Source organism: Podarcis melisellensis, assembly GCF_964234715.1.
Source record: "Podarcis melisellensis genome assembly, chromosome: 8".
Lineage (NCBI taxonomy): Eukaryota > Metazoa > Chordata > Lepidosauria > Squamata > Lacertidae > Podarcis > Podarcis melisellensis.
This window is the reverse complement of record NC_138540.1, coordinates 51,168,091-51,192,377: the sequence shown is the minus strand read 5'-3', so window position 1 is coordinate 51,192,377 and position 24,287 is coordinate 51,168,091. Positions and strand designations below refer to the sequence as shown.

General features: G+C 41.9%; 1 protein-coding gene across 2 annotated transcripts in view; it reads left to right on the top strand.

Moving 5' to 3' along the window:
• SLC12A4 (solute carrier family 12 member 4) overlaps positions 1–24,287 on the top strand; it is a 58,683-nt gene that overhangs the window by 12,952 nt on the left and 21,444 nt on the right. The window contains exons 2-8 of one of the 2 annotated variants that reach the window (XM_081920270.1): positions 12,066–12,160; positions 17,533–17,664; positions 19,649–19,795; positions 20,796–20,850; positions 21,826–21,956; positions 22,731–22,972; positions 24,003–24,217. In XM_081920270.1, coding sequence (XP_081776396.1) covers positions 12,066–12,160; positions 17,533–17,664; positions 19,649–19,795; positions 20,796–20,850; positions 21,826–21,956; positions 22,731–22,972; positions 24,003–24,217 — 1,017 coding nt within the window. Of the gene's footprint in view, positions 1–12,065; positions 12,161–13,728; positions 13,823–17,532; positions 17,665–19,648; positions 19,796–20,795; positions 20,851–21,825; positions 21,957–22,730; positions 22,973–24,002; positions 24,218–24,287 lie in introns of those variants that run through there. The other variant, XM_081920271.1, reaches the window with a different exon arrangement.

Below are 24,287 nucleotides of genomic sequence, written 5' to 3'. Positions count from 1 at the left end.
TACAATTTTTGACTGTTAAGACATTGGAGGCATTTAAAAAATGCTGAAACTGATTGAGAGGTTAGTAAGAAAATTACACAATCTCTGGAATTAAGATATGAGTTCCAGAAACAATTAATTGGGCTCTAATGTGATGCAAGTACTAACATCACAAAAGTGTAGGATTTTGGTTAGTAAATGATACCCAGAATTGGCAACTGTTGCTGTCATCTGCTTCCTGCTGTTTGGTACCAACCATAGTAACCCTAAAATAATGATAATAATAAAAAATCCTAGAAGAAACATGCCCAGGTGTCAGACTGAAATTGTGAGTCTGTCAATCGCTTCTTGGCCTTTCAGCTAAGATCAAATGTCAGCATCACTGGCTTTCATTTAGTACTAAGGCAAGGCTAAGAATAGTGCTTTGTGAGTTGCCATTTTATAATGAATAGTAATGCATTGCTAGCACTGTTTATAAATCAAGAGTGAAAATGTACAATTGGGTCCCATTTTGCAGATTGGGAATCAGAGGTGAGTCTCAAGTCTAGAGCAGTGTAAGACCACTGGGCTAGATGATGAAATGTTCTGGTTTCTGTTGTGTGTGTTCTTATTCTTTGCATGCAGGATGCTTTGTAGATTGTTGTATTTAAAGGATTTGATTGGGATTGAGGACCTCTAGCCTGCTAGCCTAATTATGTCATATAATTATCTTTCTTTTTTTTAGTGTGGGAAGTCTTATGGGGAATTTGTGTAGTTGGGAAATCTGCTTTTTAAAAGACCCTATTTCCAACCATTTAGTCGGTGCTATGGGTTAAACCAGAGCCTAGGACTTTCCGATCAGAAGGTTGGCGGTTCGAATCTCCACGACAGGGTGAGCTCCTGTTGCTCAGTCCCTGCTCCTGCCAACTTACCAGTTCAAAAGCATGTCAAAGTGCAAGTAGATAAATAGGTACTGCTCCTGCTGGGAGGTAAACGGCGTTTCTATGCGCTGCTCTATTTCGCCAGAAGAGGCTTAGTCATGCTGGCCACATGACCTGGAAGCTGTACGCCGGCTCCCTCAGCCAATAAAGCGAGATGAGCACCACAACCCCAGAGTTGGTCACGACTGAACCTAATGGTCCCGGGTCCCTTTAACTTTACCTACAATTACCAAATCCATACACATGAGCAAAGGTGTTCAAGGTAACCATTTAGGGATTTTTCAGGAGTACTTTACTTCTGCAGTTTTCGAACACTATGCATAGGTTTTATGTGTCTCATTTTGTCTCCGCAAGTAGGCTGGTATTCAGGAGTCAATCCTGGAGTTCTCAGCAGTCATGGGGGATTTGAGGGATGTGGCCACATGCAGTGATATTTCAGGTCCTTCCCATTGATTTATCAGTTTGGACCACCTTCTGGTTAGAGAGGCCCATGCAATCTGCCCCATTCAGTACACTATGTATTTCCATGCTTCAGTCATCATCAGCTCCCCCATCGCTAGCCATATAAACTAATGAGACCTTTGTAGAAATTTCTGTCCAAGAGGCATAGCTGCCAAAGGAGAAAACTAAAATGAGGATTAGTTTCTTGCAGTGGCCTAAGGCCATTGTGTTTCATGCACATGGAAACCGCCCAATGTAAGTGTTTTCAGGACAAAATGAATGCTCACACTGTACTTCTCACATGGCAGTGGATTTAGCTCTCTGCAGGAAACAAGGCCTGTGTGAAGTGAAGTGTCGTGTGTCTGTCTGTCTGTCTGTCTGTCTGTCTGTCTGTCTATACATCTGGATGCAAGTTTTGTGTGATCAAAGCCTCACCTCATATTCACATTTCAAAAACAAGGAGTTTGTTTTGCTGAGCTGTGTTAATTCTCCAAGAGGGCTAACTTGTTGAGCCTTGCTGTTGCATAGTTTAAATTGCTGAAATAGAAGCCCAAGAATGTGTTGTGTTAAAGAGAGAGAGAGGCTCCAGCATGTTAATTGCAGTTGCCCTATCCAATATTTGCAAAACTCCTGTTGTGTCTTGGGGGAAATGAGGAGGAGATTGAGCGATGTTTTGGCTAGAGTGGTCCATGCTTCTCCTATAGGTGGGGCTCACAGCAGGCATGCAGTGCCTGTCCCCCTGCAAAGGCACATTTGTGTTGCATGATGCAACATTGCAGAACCAGCTCCAACATGCTTGTCTATCACTTGATTTCTTTGCCACAAGCATTGAATGTGTGAACTGTCTTCATCAAAAAGTATTGTGTATTGATACGGTACTGATGCAAAAATTATGTCTGTGGTGTTGGAACTGTGATGGCTGGTTTGTGCATTCAAGTCATTCAAGTTAGCCTTTGCTAACCTGGTTTACTTGAGTGAAAATGAGATCATCCTTGAAGTCTTAAATTGCAAGAGCTGGCAAGTCTGTGATTGAATCCCTTTTGTATTCTTCCACATTCTGGTAGCTTTTGATAGCAGCATCATGTATGATGGAATTCACTTGTCTGATGGTCTACGGCCAGCGGCAGACCTTGGCGCCTCAAATTTCAGCGATGCCAAAATTCACCCTCCCGTGTCTCACCTTTCATTCAACATCATAGTTGTGGCGTCTCAAAGGCTCCATGCCCAGTGCACTCCCTTAAATCTGCCTCTGCTGTGGCAAACGTAAATAGCTTTCTGGCAACCAGCCTAGATGTACAAAAGCTGTTATGATTGTTACTACTTTAGGAAGATGCCAGATGGGAGAGTGTCATGTAAAACCTGCATGGTCATAGCATGGATAGCAGCCAAACAAGCCAAGTTGACACCTTGCATTGCACTCTGCAGTGTTGGCATGGATGGGCAGGCAGTATGGTAATAGCTGGTACTTGTGGGTTTATTTGCATGGCTTTGGTTTGGATGCCATTCATTGGTTTAGGCTCCCTAAAATGTGTACACCTTTAAAGACAGGAGTGGGTAATAACAAGGGACATTAAGGAGGTGTATAAGATTATGCCAGCTGTGGAGAAAGAGAAGATTTTCTTCCCCATAGTGCTAGAACCCGTGAACATCCAAGGAAGCTGAATGCTGGAAGAGGAAGTAGGTCTTCACAGCCCATAGTCATCCATCAACTTGGATGACTTTAAAAGAGGATTAGGCGAATTGATGGAACATAAGGCTGTCAGTTGATGCTAGCCACGAAGGCCTTTACTGTTATGAGGCAGAATTTCTCTGAATGCCGGTTGCTGGAAATCACAAGTGTGGGGAGTGCTGAAGGTCCTGCTTGTGGGCTTCCCATGGGCATCTTGTTGGCAACTGCGTGAACAGGATGCTGGACTAGATGGGCCTTTGACCTGATCTAGCAGGGCTCTTAGACTCAGGTGTTGCTAGACTCCAGCGCAAGCCAACCTAGCCAGTGGTCAAGGAAGACGGGAGTTGTGGTTAATCAACATCTGTATGGCCACATGTTTTGCCATAAAACATCAGCCCAGTTGATGAGTGTATATATGTGTCCTCTTCCCCACCCCCCCAAATTATTGCTCAACTCTTCAGCATTCTTCTTGCTTGACTGACCAGAAGGAGCCGTCTCTCCTTGGTGATGGTTTGGCAAAATGCCCAGCAGAGGATTAGCCACCCAAAAAGAAAGAAAGGAAATACCCTTCCCCTGCAGATACTGTTGGGCTGCCGTTTTCATAATTCCTGAGAGCTGGCTATGATGGCTGGGGATGATGGGGGTTGTAGTCCAAGATTGGAGAACCACAGATTCTCACAGAGTCCAGATCTGGAGGACCACAGGTTCCCTACCCCTAATGACTAGCCAATGGTTTAAACCTAAGGACACGCCTATATTGGCAATATTTACTTATTTTGTAACTGTCTTACTATTTATGGCTTCTCCAAGGTAGCCTAGGAAACTGGGATTTGTTTTCTTAGAGATCTCCAGTTGCTCCCGAAGACCCTCTGAAATGGTGTTGTATTGAGTCCTGCCTTTCCAGTAGCCTCTACTGTAATACACAGTGGCTCTCCAAAGGCTCAGGCAGAAGGATTCTTCTTTACCTAGCTCTGCTACTTGATATAATTTCAGCTGGAGATACCAAAGACTGAAGCTGAGCCCTAATGCATTCAGAGGGTGTACTCTGGGCACTTGTGAACATCCTTTACCAAATCACAAGGTTGTCCTGTATCTTTCCCCAATCCTCTATTCTCCGCCATTATCATTCTTTGGTTTGTAAGCTTTGGGGTGGGTGGGAATCGGTTGTCTTGCTTTGGAAAGCACAACCCTCTTTGCTTGTGTGCACTTGCATCTTTCTGTTATCTGTAAAATGTAATTTTATTTTTATCTGGGAGCTATCACCATTCAGAAAGGGATTTATTTGCACTGTAGGTGTGCTGTTTCTGCATACCACAAGGCAGTAGGTGCTGGTCTATTAGGGCAAGCGACCACTACCCAGTGTGGTGTAGTGGTTAAGAGCGGTAGTCTCTAATCTGGGGAACCGGGTTCGCGTCTCCGCTCCTCCACATGCAGCTGCTGGGTGACCTTGGGCCAGTCACACTTCTGTGAAGTCTCTCAGCCCCACTCACCTCACAGAGTGTTTGTTGTGGGGGAGGAAGGGAAAGGAGAATGTTAGCCGCTTTGAGACTCCTTAAAGGGAGTGAAAGGCGGGATATCAAATCCAAACTCTTCTTCTTCTTCTTCTACCCCAACAACCTCAGTTTGTTCTCAGCCAACCCCCCCCCCACCTGCCTGCCAGCTTCCTTCCTCCTCCCTTGTCTTGGTGCTGCCATTATATAATACAATGGGGGGGGGGCAAAAATAGAATAAGCTGTTGTTGGCTCTGATTGCATCTCTGCCTTCCACCCTGCTAGTCTTAATGGGTACTAGCCACCACTGCCACAAGGCTTTAGATTTCAGTGACCACTGAAACATCTTCTGTCATCTTCTTTAATACAGTGGTACCTTGGGTTACATATGCTTCAGGTTACATACGCTTCAGGTTACAGACTCCACTAAACCAGAAATAGTACCTCGGGTTAAGAACTTTGCTTCAGGATGAGAACAGAAATCGTGTGGCAGCGGCGTGGCAACAGGAGGCCCCATTAGCTAAAGTGGTGCTTCAGGTTAAGAACAGTTTCAGGTTAAGAATGGACCTCTGGAACGATTTAAGTACTTAACCCGAGGTACCACTGTAGCTCATGTTTGGCAGTGAGGCTTGGAGGGGTTACACCATCAGGGTCATATTGGTTTTGATTTCGCCTGATGATCCGGAGCCCTATGTAGTGTGCTTGGCTGATCAATACCATGCAGCTGTGCAGCCGGTAGTCAGAGACTGTTGGTGTCCATTCCAGGGAAGTACACAACTGAATCTGTTTTGCTTTTGTTCTTGGCACCCTGGTGCTTCACAAATACCTGGTGCTAAATGTGGTCTAAAGGACTGGAAGGAGAAGGAGAATGGTGAGCCCCGTTGCAGAGAAAGGCAAAGGGTTCTTGCTGAGGGGTAGGTATTCCTTGATTTGGGACCTGTAATATTTCTGTGGTTTGGTCTTTCTTTCTTTCTTTCTTTCTTTCTTTCTTTCTTTCTTTCTGAAGCAGAGTTGTTTCTCTTGTAGAATCCTTCAGGTGGCAGCATTTGAAATGGGTAGTTATTGATTCCTTTTGTTTTTTGTTTCCATTTTTGGAAATATACACTATAGCATGTGTATTGAACACAATGCACCTCGAAGGTTGGTGGGCTCTCCTTCACTGGAGATTTTAAAGCAGAGGTTGGAAGACCATCTGTCAGGGATTCTTTAACTGTGATTCCTGCATTGCAGAGACTTGGACTAGATGAAGCTTGGGGTCCCTTCCAACTTAACAATTCTGTGATTCTATAATTGGGCAATTGGAATGGGTATGATACCTTCCAGATCTAAAATTGAAGTTGTAAATAACTTCTGCATGTGCTGAGCACAGTTCTTCAGACATGCTAAAATAAGCATGCTGCTAGTTTTCAGTTCCTTCAATATACAGTATAATGCAAGGGTAGCCTATTGGACTACTGTATCTTAAAATACATTCAATCACCCTAAACTGTGTGTGACGTTTTAATTTGTTGGAAGCCGCCCAGAGTGGCTGGGGCAACCCAGATAGATAGGCGACATATAAATAATCAATTATGATTATCAAAATAATAATATTAAAGCTTTGAACTTGTCTGAATGTTTTGTAGACACATTTATTCAAGCTTGTGTTTGGTTGAATTGTCCTTCACTTGGAAAAATCCTTAGCTGCTGTTGTGATGTGTTGTAATTACATTTTCGTGTGCTTTAAGAATCTTGTAAACCAGCCCTGGACAGACTTAAGGCTTGTTAGATCTTTCCTCTAGAGCAGGCATCCCCAAACTCTTACCCCCAGATGTTTTGGGACTACAATTCCCATCATCCCTGACCACTGGTCCTGTTAGCTAGGGATGATGGGAGTTGTAGTTCCAAAACATCTGGAGGGCCGAGTTTGGGGATGCCTGCTCTAGATGCACCAACTAGAGCATGGTGTAAAAGACATTCACTTAGAAGGAAAGATTCCTGATTCCCAAGTCTCTTTTGAGCACCAGAAAGTAATGGAGCTTACAGTCTTATTACTGCACGAAATTTCCTCTCTTCTCTACCCCACTCCAAGCTTTCTTCATTGCAGCAGTATAATTTTTTTGGGGGGGGGGTGCAATTGTTTTTGTTGCCATTGTTAAGGACCCATTGTTGGGAGGCCAATTCTTTTTGCTGTATTCCAAGTCACTCAGAGATCTGCCAGTAGTTCCTGATCTCCCATCTTCATACTCCAGTTGTAAAGTGCCTTGTGACGGCAGTGTGCCCTGAAAAACCTTTAACTTTAAAAAATCTAGCATTTAAACCATCCTGAACAGCTCAATCATAGCTATACATTACATGTCAAGTCAGAACTCAGTTCCGTTACATTTAATGGGCTTCCAGGTAAGTAGGTGTAGGATTGCAACCAAAATACACTTAATGGCATATGAATTATTATTTTTCAGCCCCAGTCAAATATTTTAGTTGAGTTACTTTTGGCTATTGCATAAATTTTTCAAATATTTTCAAGAGAGAAGGGTCGCAAGTCTTGGGCTTGGTTAGGTAATAATAACAAACCATGTGAGGTAGCCCTTAATTCCTTAAATGAAATTCTGTTGTGTTTAATAATCCTTTTTTAAAAAAGGCATGTGTTGGCAACTGCATTTCCTAAAGTTAAGACACAAATGCCTCAGGCTTCCAGTAATTGATTGGTCTATTCTGAAGCAAAATTCAATATTGCTAATGAAGATCAAACTCTTGACGTCAGCTTGCTTTGGAGAACTTACATATGTTGCAGCTGGAATCATCGACTGAAGTTGGCTTAAACCCTTGTTATAGGAAGGAATGGGAAAGTGAGTCACAAACGACCTTTTCACACATTCCATGTCAACAAATCTGAGTTTGCCATGGAGTGTGTGTTCAATAGGGAATCCCAGCCACTCCAAAGGTATGAAGCAAATATGCTTTGTACAATTCATTCTTTACATTTTGCCATCTCTCATAGTTTTACAAAGGCAGCTTTTAAAATGCTGAAACAAATGAGAACAGGGTTGTTAGTCATGCTCAGGACAAGACCCATCAAAATTAAACAATATGACTAACTTAGGTCCATTAATTTCAGTGGATCTGCTGTGAGTATAACTTAGCTGACTGCAACCCATAAGCAATCCATTTTTCTGTGAAATCTGGAGATGCTGGGGATTGAACTTGTGTACTACTGCATGCAAACTTTACTGTTGAGCTATGGTCCTTCCCCAAATATGGTCTAGTTGCCAGTGTGCCCCCTGGCCTTGTAATATATCATGTGACACATGCTAAAGGCTAGTCCTGAGATTGGTTCTAAAAATGAAAATTGCTAAAGACGCCAATGTCTTTGGAGGTGGGATGGTAAAAAGGGAATCCTTTCTGGGCAGCTGCTAGCACTCCACAAAGCTTACATGTTCGTCATGCTCATTTCACCCTGCATATTCTTAGAACACTTGTATGGAAGACAGCTGAAGGTGCTTGAAGATGAATGACTTTACGACTTGTGAACATGCAGGTGTCTTGTTTCTCTTTTGTTTGCAAGTTTAGCTGGATGCTTTTAAGGTGGTTTTCCTGTTGAGTGTCTGGAGAAGTTAAATAACACCTGACAGCTGGAATAGTGAAAACAAACAAACAAACGAACAAAAAAACACTGTTACATAAGACAGTCATGATTTTTGTTTGCTTGAAAAAATCATTGGTTACAAAGCATTTATCCAAATACAGGGGGAGCTGGCCTTGAAATGTGTTAACTTTTAAGCTTTATGAGCTGAAGCAATTGTGAAATGTGCAGATTAGTCAGATATTTAACTGAAGGTGATCTTGATTAATGAATGTTTCTGCCAGTGTAGTAATGTACTCCCACTGAGAATATAACAATTCATCTAATGCGCTGTCTGCAATGCCCAAATCAACATATCGATGGAGATTAAAATAGGATGTCCTTGCTGTGAACTTGACTTTAAACCTTTTGACTCTGGAGCTGACAGTGGAGGAATTTGGAACTTATGGGAGTGATTTGAAAAGAGCAAAGAGAAAGCACATGTTTAGACAGAGAACCACATATCATAAAAGGCCACCTTGTAAATAAGCACACACAGGCTACTAGCCCTCTAACCTGGCTGCATTTCCTATAATACAGTATTTCCCAACCTTTAGGTTGCAAACCTTGTGCAAGTGGGTCAGAGTAAGTACATCCAAAAATGATTAATGCTATTAATCCTTAACAGGTATGATGAATACCACTTACAACTGAACATTGGAAAGGCTAGAATCTTACATTTCAACACTTGGGAGCCACTCTCTGGTGGTCAGCAGCAGATCTGATGACAGCATGCTACAGGGTGCTCATACAGAGAACTGTTTTGACCGACTATTACAGCTTGCCTCTGAGGCACAGGTGCCAAAGGCAGCATGTATGAGCACATTCTGGCCAACTGCCAGCTGCTATGCCACCAGGATTGAGGCAAGGATGATTTGAAGTCTGCTCAGTTGAAATAAGAAATAATATATTCCCCATGTGTATCAGTCATGATCCGAGACTGACGGACAGCCATCAAACACCACCCACATTGACCTACCCATTGGCAAATGCAAGTTCAGTTGTCCCTCTAGTACTTGCCAAAATGAACTAGTGAATAAAACTATTTAAAAATAACCATAGTTCATTATGTCTGACACTGCTTGCATAACCATATATTTTTGGAATAAATTTGTATATCTTTATGGAGCAATATCCTGCAATCAGGATTACCCAAACATTACCCAAAGTCTGAATAACTCTGCAAGTACAAAGTTAAATATTTCAACAAATTCCGCATGAATTAGGGGTATTAAACAACTTTTGGTTAGATGGTTCAGGTAAGTTATAAATCAGCAAACTTGCAGTTAAAATGCTTGAAACTGAGGGTTGCTGCAGATGTATGGTCCAGAATTCACGTGACAATAAAGAACTTTGCAGAGTACACAATTAAATTAAGGAATTCACTTCCAGAATGTGTAGTGACGGCCACCAACTTGGATAGCTTTAAAAGAGAATCAAATTCATAGAGGATAAGGCTCTGTTCTACCTCCCCTCTCGAAGGCAGCATGCCTCTTAGTGCCACTTGCTGGGAGGGCAGGAAGAGTGCTGCTGCTCTCAGGTCCTACTCGGGGGGCTTCCCATAGGCATCTAGTCAGCCACTGTGAGAACAGGATGCTGGACTAGATGGGCCACTGGCCTGATCCAGCAGGGCTCTTCTTATGTTCTTATCAGAGTCTACTGGTAGATCTCTGTGATTTTCAGTAGGTTCTCTGGCAAGGCTCTCTGACTTCCAATTTCTTTACAGCATGGGTAGTCAAACCAAGGCCCGGGGGCCAGATCTGGCCCAATCGCAATCTCAATCTGGCCCGCAGATGGTCTGGGAATCAGCATGTTTTTACATGAGTAGAATGTGTGCTTTTGTTTAAAATGCATCTCTGGGTTATTTGTGGGGCAGAGGAATTCATTCATTTTTTTCCACTTCCAAAATATTGTCCGGCCCCCCACAAGGTCTGAGGGACAGTGGGCTGGCCCTCTGCTGAAAAAGTTTGCTGACCCCTGCTTTACAGCAACAACTAAAATGCTCCACCCCCCCACCCCCCAAATGAAGCTGCTGAAGCAGAATTTGTCTGGCGAGCTGGAGAAACCAGGAGTAGATTTGTCTGTGAACAAACTTGTGAGCTTTGTTCTGGTACTGAACACCAATTGCTGAGTTGAGCATGTGCTCAGAGGCAATGTGTTCAATACTTTTTAGTTTACATATGTTTGCTTGTCTCACCATTGCATCTGGCTGTAGCTGGTGAACCTTGTAAACAAAAAACAAACAAACCAAACAAACAAACAAACAAACAATCCTACTCTGCCTCTCTGGAATACTTCAGCTTTTTGTGAGGATGTCTGAAATTTTGCCTTGATGACTATGTGGAATGGGGCCTCCTGTTCTGCCATTTCCACAATCAGTCAGAATGCTGACAGGTTTAGAAATCATCCAGTCAAAAGGAAGGCAAAATATTTCTTTATTAGCAGTTATACTGCTATTCTACTTTAATAGTTGAAGGTTCCATTTCCTCCTTGTATTTCATTTGGAAGCAGGCAAGCATAATTTTCCCTGGCTGAGAGCCATCTAAAACAATCCTGAATAGATTGCAGGGTTTTTTTGTTTGTAAAGCAAACAAATTCAGAGTATCAGGTTCTATAACTAAGTAACCAAGTAAAGATACTACTGTGTAGAAGCTAATGGGAAACTTGACTCTCTTTTTTTATACTTGGTTTTAATTCTTAACTCCGAAAATAAATATCTGTGAGGCAGAATGGATTCTGTGCCATTTGGCTAGCTGGGTGTACAGATCGCTGTTACTACTGTTGTTTTTTAATCTTGCGATTTCTGAAAATATTATTTGAAATTTGGACATAGCTGGTGGGACTCGAATTGAGCAAGTCCAGGTTTTAGTGACAAATAGTGGATTTGAAAGACTGAAATCTACATTTAAAGTTGCAGAGCTCCCCTATAATTTATCAGCATTTGTATAATACTTGCACCAGAAAACATTCTAGGCTCTTGACATTTGTTATCTCAGTAAAGCAGGCCACTGTTTTCACCCCTTTATTTTAGATGTGTAACTGAGACTGACTGAAGAGTGGCAGCCCTTAGGTCAAATAGTGAGTTGTTGGCTGGGCTGGGCTGGGTTTTTCTGGGTCACTTTGATTTTCCTTATAACAAAAGCTTAAAGCTAGAAGTTCAAATTTGTGCTGAAGTTGGAATTTCAAAGTTTTTAATCAAGATTTTCTTACAATTCTTGGTACAGCCTTTCATAGCAGGTGTAATTCCAAATGCAGGTTGTTTTTAACATTAATTACATATCCTTTAAAGTCAATGGGATGTATGCTGCAGGGTGGCACATTTTGAGAAGTATTAGTACTTATTGAAGTGTTCTCCAGAGCAATCTTACTCAGGGGCCATTGGATTTTGTGGATCTCCCTCTCTGTGGATGGAGGAAGAGGTCTGCCCTCGAAGGTCTCCTCCTGGCCACTGGAGGAAGGTCCATTGTCAATGCTAGAGCAGAGATGGGGAAAGAGGGTGTTCTGAGAGAGTGTTCGGAGTACATCAGGGTGCAACAGGCTTTATTACAGATTGCTTAATCCAGAACACTTTTGTTTCTGCCTTCTCCCCCAGTGTGTGGCCCCTGCCAGGGAATGCAGCCCTCAACAGGAAAATGGTTGTCCACCCCTCTATAGGGTAATGACACTCCCTCTCACCCCTGTCCTGGCTGGCGTTCCGCATGTAGTGAGAGTCTGCACTAGATAGCATCCCAGCATGCTTTGCAGTGTGCATGTGTGTGCGTGTGTATGTATATTTGTCAGCTGAGAAATAAAGAGTTCTCCAAAGGTAATAAATTTCTGAAAGCCATCAATTTTAAGATCACAGGCTGGTGGAAAAAGAAAACAAAACGATGAAAGTGTACCAATTATGTCTCTTCCTTTTCTCATAATTATGAGGTTGTCTTCTTCCACAAATCATCTGGAATCTTCTTCTTTTCTTTCCACAGGCCATGGCAACCATAAAGAAAGCAGTCCTTTCCTCAACAATTCTGATCCTGGCAAAGGAGGAGATTATTATGACAGAAACTTGGCTTTGTTTGAGGTAAAATAATAATAATAATTTTAAATCAGCCTTGACTTTTTGTTCATTCTTCAGCTTCTTAGGGGTCCCTAAACCATGTTCCCACCTAAACCATGTTACTCAAAAATGTGGGAAGCTGATTTCTGACCCCATCTGCACTATACATTTAAAGCAGTATAATACTACTTTAAACAGTCATTGATGGGAATCCTGGGAGCTGCAGTTTGTTGTGGGTGCTGAGAGTTGTTAAGAGACCCCTATTACCCTCAGACAGCTACAATTCCCAGAGTCCACTGGGAAGCTGGACTGACTGGATTGACTTTGGAAATTGTAGCTCTGTGAGGGGAATAGGGGTCTCCAAACAACACTCAGCACTTGCAACAAACTTCAGTTTTGACAGTAGGAATAAACAACTACAGTTTCCAGGTTTCTTGACTGCTGTCCTCTGTACACCAATTGCTGGAATTCCAAATAGGAAGAGCACTGATGCACTGAGGTCCTGCTTGTCAGCTTCCCTTGCACATCTGGTTGGCCACAGTGAGAATGGGATGCTGGATTAGGTGGGCCTTTGACCTGATTTAGCAGGGCTCATTTTATGCCCAGGTGTTGCTGGATGCCAGCTGCTATAAGCCCCAGCCAAGGAAGGGACAGCTTTCAGGGGAGAGGTGGCAGGTGGATGGATGTGCTTAACCCCTCTTGCCCCATCAAGGATAAAATGTGTTGAGCCACTTCCTCAAGTCTCTTTTCCCTGTGTATCTAAGTAGGTGGCTGTTGCGAAAGCCCACAATGACCTTGGGGAATTGTTTCACCCTTGTTGCCAACTCTTCCTTCCCTTGCTTTAGCAGAGCCAGTGGAGCAATCTTTCTTGACAAAGAGCATAGGAACTACAGTCCTCTCATTATCCTGCAGCACTTGTTTCCACATTATCTAGGTTGTCTCAGTCCCCAATGTGCCTTTGGTTTCTCTGAATGCCTCTTCCCTATTATGTAGGCCCATCACGCTGACTGCCCTGGCCTACTGTGGCAGTTTTAGGTGTGGTGGTTCCTCATCTGGAGCGATCCCAGAAAACCATGTCCTGTCCATGTCCAAAATTTTATTTATCCAGACTACCCATTTCCTATCATGCTCTTGGAGAAAATCGTGGGCAATCAAGTAGCTAAAGCAGCCTTTGCTAGATGTTTAGAACTACCAACTCCATGAGCTTCAGCCAACGTGGCTTTGCTGGCTGGGGCTGATGGGAACTGTAGCCAAAATAATTGTAGGCACTAGGCTGTGCTAAAGAAGGCATTTTAAAATTCATGCAAAAGAGCACATAAACGAGTGCAAAGTTAACCTTTTCTGATCTGCATTTTCACAGCTTGAGTAAACTAGAGTCTTGCAAAGAAATCCAGCAGTTACTAGTCCACAGAAATTTTTATTAAGCATTTCCAATTTTCCCCAGCCAAGTTGCTGTTGACAGGTCTGGAATGCCTGCTTTTAAAATGCAGCCTCAAAAAGAAGACAAGTCCTAACCCTGCAGTGTCTTGTTGGCATTAGTCTTTTCAACCCAGAACCTTCAGTATTGCATCACAGAGGAGAATCCTCTGCCTGTGTTAGGTTTGAATAAGAGAATGCGGTGACCTTTCTGCCAAGGGATGTGTGGTCATGTCTCAAAATGAGTCCTGGGGAAATGGCTCTTCACAGGTTTGTGCCTTTGCTCTTGATATCCCATTAAGTGAGGCAATTATTGGTGAGAGAGAGAACACAAAAGAAAGATTCAATTGACTTCTTTTTCTTTGATACTGTTAATGCAGGCAAAGGTTCATGTTTCAGTGGTAGATGGCATGCTTTGTTTGCCCATGTTACCAAGTTTAATCCCCAGCACCTCCAGCATTAAAAGAGGCAGACTTGAAATCTTGTAAATCTGTTGTCCGTCAGAGCAAACAGAACTGGGCTATTTGGACAACATGGCCGCCCATGGAACTGGTTCCTTTGTGTTCATTTGGTACAATGAATAAAAGAAAGAACTAATTTAATTAAAAGCTCTTTGGCAAAACACTCTAATGTAACTGAAACACCCCAGCAAAAAGATCTTAATTTAATTAAAGCTCCTTTAGCATTTTTTTATGATTACAAAAAAAATTAGTTTCACCTGTTGTTTACAGTCATCTGTCGGCCTTCAATGTTGGAAGTATTTGCAAGTGAATTGAGAAAATGTAAAACTATTAATCACACAAGGGTTTGTTTGTTTACTTGATTGAATTTAAAAAAATGCATTGTGGCATAACAGGTCTAGTCTTAGGCATGGATACCTCTTCTATACAAGACAAAACAGCAAATGTATTTTTAAAGTGGGGCTTTCAATCTGCAGTTGTGGTATTTGTAGTAAAGATGATGATTTTGGGGAGGGGGAGACTATCCAATTTAGCTGACTGAAACTGCCCCCCCCCCCCGATTTTAACTTTTGTTTTTAGGCTGCAAATCTATGGACACTTGCCTGGATGTGAGTCTCACTGAGACTTGCTTCTGAGCTGGCAGTATTGCACTGTAAACTGATTAATATGTTAAACATTGCAGCCCTAATTGAAACAGTTCCATTAGCTGGAGTTGGGGGCATTTACAGAAAGAGACGAAGCATATGGATGCAGGGCAGAAATGTTGCCAGATGGCTGCTCTACTTTCTGGGTACTGACTTTACTACAAAAGTTGAGCAGTTTTCTGCCTGTCTCTATAGAACCATGCCTCAGTCTCCTGCCAGGCCTTTTAAAAAATATATTAAAAAATAGCAAGCAGCTGTTTCATCAGGTTTCAAGTGAGTTGCTCCATTTTGTACAAAGCATTTCCATGGAGATGGCCCTTCAGGTCTCCTGAGGTTGCCTCAGCAGGCCTCTCCTCAGTTCATTAGCTCCTTCAGAAGCTTCCCATTTGCTGTGAGGAATGTTCTACTTGGCTCCAGCAGTCGGCCCTTTTGTTTTTGTTTTGGGTGTGTTGCATTGTATTTTTTAAAAAACACATCTTTGTGGTAACTGTTGGGAAAGGTTGGCCAACTTGCTTGCTTTTTCAGCAAATGTCAGTTTGCCTCTTGAAAGCAAACCCTCCAGCAAACTTCTTTTGCCGAGCTACGCCTTTGGTGTCCATTTAACAGATCCCCTCAGCCAACATCCGGACCCTCTGCAAATCCCATTTGTGGCATCAAAGACTGACAGGCAAGATGCCAGTACTGCGATGATGTGCCTGAGAGAATTATGTTGTAAAAGTTCTAAAAGTAGGCCCATATTTTTGTTTATTTAAAAGCATTTATAAACCTCTTAAAGTCTCAAAGTGCTGTATGACGTAAAAATAAACAATATCATTAGAACAAAAATACAACTGAAAACCAGTAAAACAGTAATATAAAAGCATATCAAAGTGTAAAAAACAGAAATTCAAACAAATAATATTTTAAGGTAAGGGGTAAATAAAGCAGCAGGAAATCATTGCACAACAGCCAGAGCATAAACATCATGTAACCAAATAGGTTATCAGTTGTTTAATTGTATTGAAACAGCTAAAAGTTTTGTGGCCCCTTAAAGACTAACATGTTTTATTATGACATAGAAACAGTTTCTTTTTATTTTCTTTTTTCCTGCAATAGATTAACACAGGTATGCCTCTGGAAATTGTTCATTACATTTATTCTTAACATGACATGTTTTATTTTATCAAACTTAAACTGGAGGCCCAGTGCTTATCAGCTTTCCCAGTGTCTTTTGGAAGATGGTAAGGCCAGGAGCATGCTTATTACTTTGCAAGCAGCTGAGTAGAATCCTGAAAGCAGGTTTTTCCTTACAGCTGCAGAAGTGTGTGTGTGTGTGTATGACTAGATAAGTCATTTATTTTTATTTGTAATGTCAGCAGAAAGTTCCAGAAGCAGGGCTTGGAAGGTTGCTGAGGGACTAGGCCTTCCTTGTCCCATGGGCCTCTTACAGTCACTGGTGTATGATATAGTTGCTTAGCAACAGCAATATACTTTTACCCATATTCTTCCAAGCTGGGCATATATACGTGTGTGTGGTCTGCCATATATATACGCATATTCTTTCAGACCACATCAGTGAGTTTACCTGCAGGCTGAACTAGTGAGGGGAAACAAAGGCAGAAATGGGTAGATCTTTATTCAAATCTTTGCTTGGCTTCAAATTTGATAAGTTACACTGTGGAGCCTGCTGTCATTCTCCACCCAGACAACATTATTTTATTGGTTCTTTGTTTGATCATTTTATCAGCTGTAAGTATCTGCCAGATGTAGCACTAGAAGCAGCTTACAATAATAAATCACCAAAAACATTAAGGGTCAATAACCCTAAAATAGCATAGACAACTCAGAAGAACTTTGAATTGCCACTGAATTTCAGAGGAGAGCTGTGTTGGTCTGCTGCAGAAAGTTTTATGACACCTTCTTAAAAACTTAACACATTTATTGTGACCTGCGCCACAATTATACTTTGTGTAATTCTGTATGGAAAAATGCAAGAACAGTCAGTCATCGCAAGTCAGTACCACCTGTAAGGAATGCTTTCTGTGCGAAAGGTCTTTAGCTGGTAGAGGGGGGTGGCTTGCTGGTTTAAATTCATTCATTCATTCATTATTTAATAAAAATTATATGCTGCTTGATTTCCAGAAAAAAATGCAACTCTGCTTAAAACATACAAAAAAAAAAAAGAACAGATTAAATTACCTCAACTTTTGAAGCACCTGAGTAGGTTTGTCTAAACATAAATGTTTTTAGCAGGCATCGAAAAGCGTGCAGTGATGCTGCCTGCTTGATCTCAATAGGCAGGGAGTTCGAAAGTGTAGGCACTGCCATGCTAAACAATTGAGGAACGCTACACAAATGTGGAGTGGGTATTATGTGGTACCTGTTGTTGTTGTTTAGTCATTTAGTCGTGTCCGACTCTTCGTGACCCCATGGACCAGAGCACGCCAGGCACTTCTGTTTTCCACTGCCTCCCGCAGTTTGGTCAAACTCATGTTGGTAGTTTCAAGAACACTGTCCAACCATCTTGTCCTCTGTTGTCCCCTTCTCCTTGTGCTCTCAATCTTTCCCAACATCAGGGTCTTTTCCCAACATCAGGGTCTTTTCCAGGGAGTCTTCTCTTCTCATGGTACCTGTAGTAGTGCCAATTCTGCCAACCAAGGTGGTTGGCAGGAAACGTGCAGAATAACAAGCTCTGAGACGTCATCAATCTGCAGGAGGCATGTTGGAGAGAGGTGCCCCCCATTATATGGAAACAATCCCATTGGTCTACTTCAAAGGCTGTTGTAACAATTTCTGAGGTCATATAAATGTAGTGCCTTGAGCACGGAAAGCACTATGCAAATGCTAAGTATTTACTGTCATTAGTAAACCTCACCATCTTGTGTTTCTTTTGCAGGAGGAATTGGATATTCGGCCAAAGGTTTCTTCCCTGCTTGGCAAGCTGGTCAGCTACACAAATCTCACTCAAGGAGCAAAGGAGCACGAGGAAGCGGAAAGCACGGATGGGTCAAGAAAGAAAATATCAAAAGTATGTAGGGTTTTCCCCTCAATTAAAACAACTACAACTACTGCTTGAAGTAGTATCTTACTCCTCCTCCTCATTTATTCAATTTATACCCCACCCTTCCTCCCAAAGGAGCCCAACATCAATATCATTTTTTTAAAAAAATTCTAGAAACAGTTGAAAACATTCTAAAACAATTTAAAACCATCATATTTTTCTGCCGGTAATTTCAGGGTTGGCAGGTTCTGGCATAAAATGCCTGAGTAAACAGAAATATTTTAAAATTCCTCATGAAATTCAGTGAGGCTGAAAGATGAATTGCAACTGAGAAGCCCTGTCACACACGTCAATGTCAGCTGGGTGGTGCCCCAGTGACAGTACCACCACCAAGGCTTCACCTGGCCATTGCAGGGTCTGAGATGATTGACATTGGGGAAGGTGCTCTTTTAGGTACCTGGGTCACTAGGGCTTGGTACTATACATTTCAATTGGGCACAGTTCTTTGTTTTTGCTGTTTGTAGCATGATGTAGTAGCATTTTGCAATGTTGAAATCCACACTAGTCATCAGTTAAGATCTCTTCAGGTCCCCCGTCCCCCCGTGGGTTCTGTGCAGCCCATTTATGGGTCACACTTTTATAGATGCTTATTAATTCAGATGTCTGGGCTTAAGCTTAACCTCTATATCCATCATGGAATAACGATTCCCTTCTATGTTCAAGCCACAAAAGCTCAATATGTTTTAATTTCAAAGCAGAGGGCATTGATTCAGAACTATAGCAGCTATTTCTGTTATACAGAGAAATCAATGGAGGTTTTAGTCAATTTTGTCCCCTGGAGTTTGTTTGAGAGGCTATTAATTGTGAATAATTCTCCACATTTGTGAACAACAGGCTTCCCTGACCCTAAGGGTCAGCAAGCAGAGTCTCCTTCCTATGCCTGTCCCTTCCGCCTGACAAGGCAAATAAACACACACACACACACACACACACACACACACGCACCGGCACCTTGTTTCCCATTCTAGAGGCAAAAGAGATGTGGAGAAAGTGGTAGTTTGAGTGGTTTGGGATTGCTGGCCCTTCAGAAGTGGTAGTTAATTAAAACACTAAAAATGCATACTTCATTCTAAAATAAAAACAGCTATAATCCCAACAGCACCTTAAAACTTTCCTACTCTTCTCTGTCTGAATGCTCAAGTTCTTAAAATGATTTTAACTTGGTGCTGAGATGGAGGGAAGGTGGCTGCCCAGTAGCATTTCTAGGAGGTAAACATTTCTCAGAAGAGACTGCCAAAGCCTGGGGGCACCACCACTGACAAGGCTCTGTTTTAGGGTTGGCACATATCTAATCTCTAAAGGTAGCAAGACTCTCATTGAAGTCCTTGGCCAGCAGGCAGGGTTGGAAGGGAAAGACAGTCTTTTGAAGACTAGAAGCTGTGCTGCAGTTTAGACCCTAGACACAAGTTCTATTGTGTGTTTAGTGTTTGTAAGACATAGCAGGATCCTTTTGGCCAAAACCCAGAATGAACAACTTTGATTATTATACTTTTGTTCAGTAATCAAATTCAAGTAAATTCAGGTTGTTTCATATACAGTAGACACAACTTACACGGAGAGGGCAAGTACCTGAGCCACCCACTGCACTTTCCTACAAGAGAGAAGCTATTTGCAACTGTTCAGAACAGAACAGAGGGAGATTGTCCAATTCCGGCACCCAGTGGAATGCAAGGATCTCTGAGGTGGTACATTTTATGTAGGAAAGTCACATTTAATGTCAGAAAGGCTGAGCCAGTGCAAACAGGGAATGGGCAGAAAGAGCAATCCTTGTGGTTTTTTTGATGGATGCTTATTAAGACCTTTTTAGGCACCATAGGAGGTACTTCCAGCCACACTAATGCTCACAGATGCCAAATTGACATCCCTGGATCAATGCCAATAACCAGTACATGAAATACTACTGAATTACCATGAATTGAGGCTTGATTTACATATCTCGTTTCTTTTTCAGTCACCCAGCATGGGCACCTTGATGGGTGTTTACCTGCCGTGTATGCAGAATATATTTGGAGTCATTCTCTTCCTGCGGTTGACATGGATGGTGGGAACGGCTGGTGTTCTGCAGTCCTTCCTGATTGTCTTAATCTGCTGCTGCTGTGTGAGTACATGACTCTGTTGCAAAGCTCTTCTCTTCAAGATGCCTTCCTGCCTGCCTCCTTTTGCATAATAAGACTCCTTGCCCAATCATGTAATATCCGTATTATTTCCTAAAAGATAGAAAACAGTGGGTGTTTAGTTGGGGGAATGTCTCCTCACTTACCTTGCTTGGGTGCCTCAGTGCCTCAACCGACTTGGCTATTTATTTTGCCTGTGTGTCTCTCTTGTGTGACCCATTTCCTTTTTGTCTTTCCCACTGTCTAAATTGCCAGCTCTGTGGAAGAGACTTGTCTTTCAGGGCACTATAGTTCACTGAGAGCACTATAAATCTAATACTTTGGCTACAGAACACAGAAAGGAGAACGATAATGGCAAAAGTCTAGCACACTCTTGTCCACTACAAAAGCCTTGGAAAAATTAATAAAAACCCTGTAAAAGTTTGTGCATTATCTCCACTTTGTAATAGCGGCCAGGCAGCTGAAAGGCAACAAACCAAACCAGTGTGGAGTAGGGGTTAGAGTGCTGGACTAGGATTTGGGAGACCACAGTTCAAATCCTCACACAGCCATGAAGGTGACCTTGGGCCAGTCACTATCTCTCGGTCTAACCTACCTCACAAGTTTGTTGTGAGAATAAAATTAGGAGATGGGGAGAAAAAGGTGTGCTACCTTGAGCTTCTTGGAGAAAAGGTGGGATATAAATGTAATAATAAATAAAGTAAATAAGTCCTCTTCACACATTATTCACACGAAGAGGGAAAGTGAGTAGAGAGGGGCTTTGGGAATTCACCAAAACGTGTTGTGTTTTCAGACTTGGTGGTTTCTACCTTCATAGTACAGCCTGTTGTGCTCTCAACCAGTTTGGTTAGTGATCAGGGATGATGGGAGTTGTAGTTCAAAATATCTGAAGAGCAACAGGTGGAGGAAGGGTAGCATAGTGGAGCAGCTGTAGTCTTCCTTGCAAAGGTTACTTGTAAACATCCATTTTTCCCCTATTCACAGACTATGCTGACAGCCATATCGATGAGTGCTATTGCAACAAATGGTGTCGTTCCAGGTACTGTGTAACTTAACCATTGTAGATTCTGCTTTAAACCACTTGGAATCCGTGTACCAAGTAGATGAGTACAGGAAGCATGTATCCTTTCAAGCTTAATAGATCAGCTTCTCTTGTACATGGATCCTGAATGTAATCTATAAGGTTTGACCTCTGTTCATTGCACTAGTTTGCATGGAATTCGCACTTAAAAGCCAAAATGAATGAGTATGCCTACCACTCTCTGTCATGACATTCAGCAAGATGGAAAATTGGCTATGGTGATATCTTTTGCCTGGTTATGTTGTGAGCGAAAGGAAATGCAAGCTGTTAGGTTTGGCATGGTTTGGATGACTGAATTCTCTTTTTCCTCCTTTCCTTTTTAACTGAATGAACTTGGTGCTAATAGATTTAAACACTTTGCTGTACTGGGAATGCTGTTCTGCACTGGGGACATGTGTGTATATGCATGTGTGCGCACAATCCCAATGGTGACTGGTTGCTTCTAGAATCCCATGGGCCTGTTTTCATTTTTATGGAAAAGATCATTTCCCTTGTGGTTATGAAAGGAATATTTCAAATGAGAAGGCACTGCGGTTTGAGAGCTTCTTTTTTTTTAACCCACTATGAGTTTGCACACTAACCTATATTTTCTTTCCACTTCTTACACCAACTGGGGACCCAAGTTTGAGAAACACTTGCTTATGTCATAATAAATTTGTTAGTATTTCAGGTGCAAAATTTCCTGTTTGGGAAACGAAAGAGCAAAACTTATTTGAGCCAAGTTCTGAAACATTCTGTATTCACTGAGTTCATTTAACAGCAGAGCTATTGTTAGTTACGAAAATGATGCCTGTTTTCAATAAGCATAGAAAAAAATTGTACCTAATTTACGTAAAGCAACTTTTTCCTCTGATTCTTCTTTTTGGACATTTAGCTTACAATTGTTCTTTGTGTAATCCTACAGAAAACATTTATCTCTCTTTAACTTTATAGCTGGCGGTTCATACTTTATGATCTCAAGATCATTGGGACCTGAATTTGGTGGCGCAGTGGGACTGTGCTTTTACTTGGGGACAACATTCGCAGGCGCTATGTACATCCTTGGTGCCATTGAAATTTTGCTAGTAAGTAGTGACAAATACATTTCAGGGAAAGATGAAAAATGTTAGAATTACAGGCATATCTCATCTTACACAAAGGTTCAGTTCCAGGAGTTCACATGTAGACACAAAAATGCGTAAAGTCAAGACCCTCCAGAACTGCCCCCCCCCCATGCAGGGATTCTTACGCAGCTTTGAGAAGGAGTCACAAGGGCTCTAGCAGAGTCCCAGAGCCCTCCTGCCTCCTTAGCAAAGCTCAGTGCCTTGCTTGCCTTGCTCACAGTTCCAGAGAGCTTAAAATAATACCTTAAGGGTATTTCATCTACTTATTTATTAAATGTATATCCTGCTTTCTGTGAAATTATATTCACAATACAGATTTCATATCATCTAAAATTGTTTTGCTACATTACGATATAAAAAATAAAGGATGAAAACAGAAGCAAAAACAATTCCATAAATTAAAGTAGTAAATCAACATTAAAATCCATGGACACCACCCCACAGCACAAAATCTGCAAGAGAAATTACTCTCTGAAAGTCACTGAGCAGAGTTAAGCCTTCAGAACTTCCTTAAACTTCGGAAGGCACCACTGTGATGACTTACTACATGCTGGAATCTTGAAAAATTGATTAAAAATTGTTTGGTTCATGTTTGTTTATGATCATTGGCTACGCAAGACATAAATTTGGTTTAGCTTGGATATATATGTGTTTTGCCAGGGATGTCCTGTTGAACCTAAGGACATCATAAATTGCTTTCTTTTTGTTGTAGACACTGTGTTCTAACTGTTTCAGACATACATTGCTCCTCAAGCGGCCATTTTCCATCCAACTGGGGCCCATGACACTTCCAACGCCACGCTGAATAACATGCGAGTGTATGGGACCTTGTTCCTCACGTTCATGGCTGTGGTGGTCTTTGTAGGCGTGAAATATGTCAACAAATTTGCATCTCTGTTTTTGGCTTGTGTCATAATATCCATCTTGTCCATCTATGCTGGAGCAATCAAATCCATCTTTGAGCCACCCGTTTTTCCGTAAGTAAATGCCAACAACTGAAACAGAGTTGTTTGAAATCTCCTTACAATAGTGCTATCAATGAAAAGAAAAAAATCCTAGCTGTTGGGTTGGGAGATGGGGCTTCCCCCCCCCCAAGCCCATACAGCTGGGTAAAGAGGGGAACCTGCATAAATTTATTTTTATCAAATGAAATACTGCCCCTTCCAATCCAGTCCACATATCTGAGAAATAAGGATGAAAATACAAATGTTGGCCCTCAATGGAGAGAGAAGTTTTCCCACCTCTAGATTAACTTTAAGGGGGGGGGGGGGATGGAAGTTTAGGGAAGGAACATAGGGAAGAGCAAGAGATAATGAGCATTTAAGAGAAAAGAAGACCTTTGGTGCCTTTTTAGAGCAAAGGAAAAGTGCAGAAAAGAGTCCTTCAAATATTTAGGTTGCATTTTTCTCTGCATGGAAAGACTAAAATGCTTGAGGGTAGTTTTTTGTAGTATAGAAGAAAAAAAGATGACAGAGAAAAGAAATGGTAGTGTTTTGTAGAATTAATGTGCATTCCTAATACTTGCACTGATCAGTACAAGATTAATCAGTCAATCACCTACCTACTTCATATAACACAAACTAAATTTATGGAATTTGGTGTCATAAAGTATGCTGATGGACCACTAGCTTAGATGAGTTTAAAGAGGATTAGGCAGAGTCATGGTGAATAAGGCTGCAAATCATAATAGCTTTGTCAAAACTTAAGGTTCAGAGGTCACCAAATACCAGTTGCTGGGGAGCAACAGCCAGAAAGGGCTGGCTCCATCATGGCCGCCTCTTGGGCTTCCTGGGAGCATCTGATCGGTGACTGGGAAGCAGGATGCTTGAGGAGGTGGTAGACTTTTGGTCTGATCCAGCAAAGCTCTTGTTGTATTCCTACATTTTAAAAGTGATCTATTTTCTGCTGCTTTTTTATGGACTTCAGGGGAGAGGATTTTTTTGTGGATGTGCAAGAAATCTATGAAGCGTATGTATAACAAATCTGCAAACCTTCGTGTCTTCCCAGAGTTTGCATGTTAGGCAACAGGACTCTTTCAAGGGACCAGTTTGATGTTTGTGCCAAAACTACAGTCGTTGGCAACGTCACTGTGCCCTCCCAGTTGACGGAACTCTTCTGCCCAGGCTTCAATATAACCTCTGGATTCTGTGATGAGTATTTCCAGTTCAACAACGTTACTGAGATTGTAGGGATTCCTGGAGCTGCTAGTGGCATTTTGAAAGGTAGAGGCAAAAATATTATCGTGTGATTCTCCACTGTTATTGGAACATGCCCAGTTCCAGTGCCAGGATA